Raw genomic sequence first — 7,500 nt, 5'->3', positions numbered from 1 at the left:
AGCAGATAGAGGAGGAAGAGTAGAGGCCCCAGCACAGAACCTTGTGGGACACCATGGGTAAGAGAGGTGGTGGAGGACCTAAACTTGGAGACGGCCACAGAAAAGGAGCGCTCAGAAAGATAAGAGGAGAACCACTCCAGAGCAGATCCTGATAGGCCTACCCAGTCTCTCAGCCTCTCCAGTAGCAGTTGATGGTCAACAGTGTCAAAGGCTGCAGTCAGGTCCAGCAGGACCAGAACAGAACAGTCCCCTGCATCACTGTGAGTCAGAAGGTCATTAGAGACCCTAAGAAGAGCTGTTTCAGTAGAATGAGCTCTACGAAACCCTGACTGGAAGCTATCATAGATGTTATGTTCATCAAGAGCAGCTGTGAGTTGTTTAGCCACAACCTTTTCCAAGATCTTGGAGATGAACGGAAGTTTAGAGATGGGTCTGAAGCTGCTATGGAGAGAGGGGTCGAGACTCGGTTTTTTAAGAAGCGGGTGGATTACAGTGTTCTTAAAGTAAGCAGGGACCTGACCAGAAACCAGAGAAGCATTAATTATAGAGAGCACGCTGGGACCGATGGACTGAAAAGCACTTTTAAACAAAGATGAGGGTAAGATGTGGAGGGGGCATGCAGAGGTCTTCATAGAGTTAACTAGTTTGGTTAACTCAGGCAAAGAAACAGGAGCAAAGCTATCTAGGATGATGGGCCTGGTTGGAGTCGGAAGAGGCGGCGATAAGGCTGAAGGAGAGATGCTAGATCTAACCTTATTGACTTTGTCCACAAAGAAAGACAGAAAGTTCTTACAGTCTGCAACAGAGTGGATGGAGGCTGTAGGAGAGGCAGGAGAGACAATGCTGCTGATTGTGTTAAACAGCACCTTGGGGTTCCCTTTGCTCTGGGACACCAGGTTGGAGAAATAGGAAACCCTAGCGTCTCTGACTGCAGAGTTAAAGGATGTCAGAAGATCCTTTAGGTGCAGCAGATGGACGTGGAGATGGGTTTTCTTCCACAAACGCTCAATATTTCTGCATTGGTGCTTCAGGCTGTGAAGGCTGTCATTAAACCAGGGAGTAGGGTTCACTGCAGGAACTGATCTGGTTCTGACAGGACAGATGTTGTCCAGAATGGAGAGGCAGTGCTCGTTAAACTGAGAAGTTAAGGAATCTGGATCGTTATCAGGAGAACAGGGTGGATCAAAAGCAGCAGAAGAATGGCTAGCTGTGCTCTCATTAAAAAAACGAGAACTACCATACGGTGAGCAGGAGGTGGGGACGCAGAAACTGACAAGTTAAAGAAAATGTAATGGTAATCTGAAATATAAACATCCTCAGGACAAACACTGTCAGCATTTAGACTCAGGGTAAAAACAAGGTCCAGAGTGTGTCCCCTGGTGTGTGTGGGGCCAGAAACATGCTGGGTAAACCTGAAGGAGTCCATAAGGCTGGAGAAATTCATGGCAAAGTGATCAGAGGGATCATCAACGTGGATGTTAAAGTCACCAACAATCACCAGTTTGGACAGCTTCACAGTGGAGGATAGAAAGTCAATGAAGGACAACGCTGGCGTAACAAGGACAAACAACAAGGTGCTCGTATTAAACTACTCACATCCATTTATAGTTGTTATTTATAGAGTTTTCAAAAAGGATTGAAAAAATACTCTTTCAGTTTAAATTGAGGAGGTAATTTCCAGAAGTCATTTTTCGTTTTACGGATGAAATTGATAGATTTACAGACATGTTTTTCTCTCTAGCCATTATTTGTTAAACTGTCTTGATGTTACGGATCTAAACGTGAGCATTTCTTGTCTTACTGTTTATTGTTGTTGCTTTTCTAAATTATTTTTTACACTTAAAAAATGTGTAAAAACACAAAAATGTTGCAGTATTATTTGATTTTTGATAACCTTCTTGCAATGTGTGTGTCCTTCAACTGTTTGTTCATCGGGACGGCGGTCTAAGTGTTTGGTAACCACTGTGTCTTTTGTCGTATCGCCTTCAGTAGCAAACTCCACATACACGGGATTACTTGATGATCACGACACCTGCCGTGGTTTTTATGATGCTAACGGCACACCCGAGGCCCATCTGAAGATGTGGCAGGAGGACTGATACATAGTGACTGGTGTTTAACTTGTCGGACTCAGCCGAGGACATCCAAAAGGGCTTTTGTTCACCAGAGAAAGCCTTATCTGCAGAATAAAGGTCAGGCATTCCTAGCTGCAAAAGGAGCTACCCACGTTACATATCTTGCCTTTATGAGGGGAGCTTTGGGATTACATTGTACACAAATATAAGAACATCCTGCCACAAAGCATTTTCTCCTCGGTTTAGCAGACTGCGCGGCAACACTGGTCTAATGTTTAATTTCTATCCTTTCTGTTGTGTGAAACTGATGAAATATCCATTATTTGGTTCTAGTTATTCCATTTTCACTCTAAAGACTGGAGCATTTCTCTTCTTCCACCACAAGGACTAATTCTCCTGTTTCTTTTCTCCAGAGTGTGTGAGTCAATATTTCTAAATCTTAACACCAACACCGGGTTTTATTTTCTGTCTACAGAGACACTCGGCAACCAGCAACCACCCTAAAATTGCAGAAGAGCATTGTAAAAAGGAGAGGAGGGGAAAATACTTGCTTCTTCAGTCTGAAGGAGCGGCTATAACCTTCGCAGAATCATGAAAGTTGACAGTTCATTTTTCACAGGGTCATAGATCGACGAGCCTTATAAAGTAATGGGCTTTTGGGAGCCGGCTTTATGAGAGCTAAGATAGTTAAGAGACATGTGGAGGAGATGGCACGGGGAACTGAGGTCCTGCTCTGACTCATCCAGGGTTATTCCCCCCATGCTGTGGAGCAGGGGGGGAGGCACTGCACTCCCCGTAATATAAATGTGTAATAAAGATTAATCTGTTGCTAGTCGCCAGGCTGATAGCTTCTAAACTTGCTTGAAATAAGGCTGAAATCACTTCAGAGCCAATCTGGAGACGTTCAGTGAGAGTCTGAAATTCCTTTGTGGGTGTCAAGCAAAAAGATGAAGTAAAAAATGTGTGTGTTAGGTGTGGATGTGCGTGCAATGACGGGGAAATTCAATCAGCGTTTCAATTTGTGTTTTATGTGTGTGTATAGTTTCCTCTGATGCTGTTGTGTGTGTGTGTGTGTGTGTGTGTGTGCATATGCTCTACAGCAGTTACAGTGCTACTGGGTGTTGCACACACTCACCAGGTGCATCAGACCTCTTCATGCCCCCCGTGGTTGCTCCGCCACCTCCGCCTCCCAGACCGTTAAACGCGGGGAGGTTGTCGTTGCTGTAGGCTCTGAGAACAGACAGCATGTTCATCTGCTGCTCTAGGTGGGTCTGCTGCTCGGCTTTCAGAAGTCCCGGTGGAGCTCCGGGGGAGAGGAGGCCCAGGCTCTGCTGCCACTGTTTCTCCAGAGGCAGGGGCTGGTTCTGGGGTTGTGGAACCACAGAAAGGGGTGTCATTGTGGAAGAGGACACCGTCAGACCTGCTCCTCTCTTTGGGGGGAGAGAGGAGTCATCTTGCAGCTGTTTCAGGTGGGTCTGGAGATGATCTAAAGCCAGACGTTGATCCTCTTCTCCCTCCATGTTCATTTGCTCATCTTCACCTCTTTCGTCTTCTTCAATGAGTCCACCCTCTTCCTCCTCTTCATCTGACTGGTTCCTTAACTGTTCTCTCCTGGGGGTGTTTGAGGGGGTCTCAGAGGTACTGTGCTCACCAGCTTTTGCAGCGTCTTCATCAGAGCCAGCGTGGTCATCTTCGGCATCTTCACAAGATCCCCTCTCACCAATCTGTTCATCAACAACTGAAGATGCTCCTCCAAAGGGCTGGATAGGCAGCTCCAGGCCCTGCTCTGCTATATACCCCTGAAGGCTCTGACTGACTCTTGGAGATCCATCATATAAGCCACCAAACCTCCTAAAGAAATCACTCTGGAAGGGGTTGTACGGCTGGTCCATGTGGTTGTTCCAGACTTTTTGGCTTTTTTCGCCATCTTTATCTCCATCTCTGTCAAGAGCCAAATGAGAAGCCTTGGTGTTGGAAGAGTGAATGGAGGAGTTGATGGGAGAATCCTCTTGATGAAGATCCTTGCCTGCATCGGATCGTTGCATTTGGGCTTTGCCCAGATGGTTGGCCTGGAGGTGTAGAGCCATGAGCTCCAATGAAGGAGTGGAAAAAGAGCAGAACAGGCAGCCATGCCAAGCTACGTTATCATGAACAGTGACTGAGGAGCCAGGAAGGGATTCAGAAGCAGACTCAGGACGGACAGATACAGACAGATCAAGTGGTTCATACTGGGATCCAGGCTTTCCAGGCTCTTTCTGCTTTGCTTCAGCCCTTTCCCGCCTGTCCTGGTCGGTGGGGACTGCTCGCTTAGCTTTGGGCTCGCCATTGTCATGGTAGTGGTGGGCCGGGAGCTGGACTGGACTCTGGCTATCTTTCACGTCTTTCTTCATGGAGCTGAGGACAAAGTTGTCCATGAAGGCCTGGAGAGAACCTTGAAAGTGGACTCCATTTCCCATCATGCTTTGGTAAGCCCTGCTTAGATCAGAGAAGCTTGCAGCCCTATCTGTTGCTGTTGGCACGATGGGAGTAGGGCCATCAGCCGTCTTCAAGTTTTCTGCTGAAGAGGCGGAATCAAAACGGCGATCCCCACGGTCACGATCTCGGTCATGAGAAGACACCATGCCAGCTGACGCCCACTGATGTGGCAGCAATGGACCACCTAGACTGGCTGGCACGCCCTTAAAAACATTACGGAGCACATCTGGTCGGGCAAAGATACCGCTACCTGCCTTCCCAGAATCCTCCTTGTGGTCAGAACTTGCATTGTGTCCGGAGAATGGACCAGATGTGGCAGAGCCATTTTGACGCTCGCGATGGTGGCGCTCCAGGTGGTACTTGAGACTGGCAGACTGGGTGCCAGCATAGTCGCAATGAGGGCATCGGTAGGGCTTCTCTCCTGAGAGACAAAGAAAGAGAGACAGAAAAGGGAAAACAGTGAATAATTAACCTGCTTATTCCATTAACTGGTTATCAAAATCTATTTATTGGAACGGAGAATGTGGACCCTAGGGTCATGTAACCTCCCTGAACAAAGAAAATTAGGTCAAATGAGCTCACAAAAAGATGTGTACTTCATTAATCACTATGGAAGAGGGTATTCGTTGGTGAGAGAGAAAAGCAGCTTTATTACCTGGAAAGGAAGTAGTAAAAGAAATGAGTTGGCTTAGGAAATAAAAAGAAAAGCATTAAAAAAGCACACGATGGGAAGAGCCGAGCCACAGCTCAGTGATCAAGAGCAGGCATTCAACCAACAGCACCACGTCTTTTGTCCTCCAGTCATCAGCTCCGCATCACTTTGATGCTTTTGTGTGTGTGTGTGTGTGTGTGTGTGAGCAGGGGTGTGTAGTGGGCATCTGAATGTGGGTCGATCCAGCTTCGCCAAATGAGCCATCACTCACATCAACACCACAAAAACATTTCACCGTATGGTGCTTTCAGTCCACTACAAGAGATAATATTTTCCGCCGACAACAAAACTGTCTCGACGCTAGCTGGAGTGTGTGTGTGTGTGTGTGTGTGTGTGTGGTTCCAGTGGTCATCGTGCTTGTGTTCTGGCTGTGTTTGCTGTCAGGCCAGTGTCTTGGCAATGAAAGTGCAATTTCTCGGACGCTCCCTATTCGCTGCTTCACCTGAGAAGCATAAATCAGCTGCAGCGCCACATAACCTCGACTCGCCGCGCTGAGCCGAGCTCTTGAAGGATATACTACAACACGGAAACAAGAAAAGTTTGTAGGCGACACGTGTGTAGCATATGTTTCTTGCAGTGAAGCCCCGTGATAAAAAACACTATGATTCACTACAGGAAACACAGATCAAAGTGATTTATTTTACGGTAAAAGACGGCTGACTGTGTTCTGTAACATCTACATGTGTTTATTTATGCTTCACATCCATATTCATGAATACTCCTGATGATGGTAGAACACTGGCATTACTCTGCCAGAAGTAGATCTTCCATTGGAACGATACTGGTGTTGAAATAGAACACATCCTGTGAGCAATTATAATAGGCTCGGAGTCGGAGCCAGATCTGGATTCATTAAACAAAGAACAGAGAGGGGAAAAATGCTAAGCCTGATTTTTTCCCCCTTTCATTTCTTTTACACATATACATATAAAAAAGTTGCCGTGGTGAGATTTCTGCGAGAGGGTAAACAATAACTGTGTGCAGAGACAGGCGGATTGGTGGAAAAAGAAATAAAAGGGGCTTGCATTGTGTTGTGCACATGCTATATATGCAGCATATGCCAATAAAATGTTTAGATTATACACATGGAAACCATTTAATAGAAGAAAAAAGGCATTGTTACGCAAGGCTGGTTTGAATGATTTAAGTCGGGCTGTGTAGTAAATCATGGATATAATTAGCAAATGGCATACTGCTCAAGTAATTTATCATTATTTAGAGGGCACCATTCCAGAAAAAGACTGCGATCTGCAGACCTACTGCAGAGTTCTCAAAGAAAGGGCCACAAACACCAACTCGATAGAATATTGATACAGGAGAGAAAAGAATAGGCGGCCATACAAAAGAAAATTGAAGGTGAAACTGCTGAGGAGTGTAGAAAGCAGGAATACGAGAGAAAGCAAAGAAAGAGAAAGAGAGCATGCAGAGACAACGCTGACTGGAGAGAGAAGCACGGTGATTTGATATCTTTTCTCTTACACCAGAGTGTCTGTGAAGCATAGAGTATGTTTAAAATAAACTATATGAGATGAGCTTTTAACCCAATAAGTGCTTCTCCTGTGAGCTGCCGAACAGAGGCTCAGTGCTGATTTAATAAGGAAACGTCCCTGATGCAAATGATCATTCTCAATTCCTCTAACTGGACAAAATGATATTCTAGCAGCCAAATTAGACAGAAATTAGACTGATAAGACTTTTTTTTTTCATTGTGCATCCTTTCTTTCCTAAGAGATGGTTGATGTTTTAGTGAGAAATAAGGATTAATGCGCCATGTGTTTCTAAAATGGAAGAGAAGATGGTGATCGGTCTGACCCCAACCTGTGATGTTTAAGGTGGTCTGAGAGCAGACCTCCCAGCAGAGCACTCGCCTTACGTCAGGATTCTATTCATATTCCTGCATCTGTGTGTGTGTGTGTGTGTGTGTGTGTGTGTGCGCGTGTGTGTGTGTGCACGCATTTCTGTATGAGTGTGTGTGTGTGTGTGTGCACGCATTTCTGTATGAGTGTGCGGGTGTGTGTGTGTGTGTGTGTGTGTGTGTGTGTGTGTGCGCGTGTGTGTGTGTGCACGCATTTCTGTATGAGTGTGTGTGTGTGTGTGTGTGTGTGTGTGTGTGTGCGCGCGTGTGGTTTTGTGCACGCATTTCTGTATGAGTGTGTGTGTGTGTGTGTGTGTGCACGCGTTTCTGTATGAGTGTGTGTGTGTGTGTGTGTGTGTGCACGCATTTCTGTATGAGTGTGT

General features: G+C 45.9%; 1 protein-coding gene across 7 annotated transcripts in view; it reads right to left on the bottom strand.

Moving 5' to 3' along the window:
* The window catches only part of znf536 (zinc finger protein 536), a 271,438-nt gene that overhangs the window by 83,541 nt on the left and 180,397 nt on the right, over window positions 1-7,500 (bottom strand). For all 7 annotated transcript variants that reach the window (XM_070554604.1, XM_070554602.1, XM_070554605.1 and 4 more), the window contains one exon: window positions 3,211-4,971. In XM_070554604.1, coding sequence (XP_070410705.1) covers window positions 3,211-4,971 — 1,761 coding nt within the window. The remainder of the gene's footprint in view (window positions 1-3,210; window positions 4,972-7,500) is intronic.

Source organism: Nothobranchius furzeri, chromosome 9 (genome assembly GCF_043380555.1).
Source record: "Nothobranchius furzeri strain GRZ-AD chromosome 9, NfurGRZ-RIMD1, whole genome shotgun sequence".
NCBI lineage: Eukaryota > Metazoa > Chordata > Actinopteri > Cyprinodontiformes > Nothobranchiidae > Nothobranchius > Nothobranchius furzeri.
Note: the sequence above shows the minus strand (reverse complement) of the source record. Positions and strands in the feature narration are given on the sequence as shown.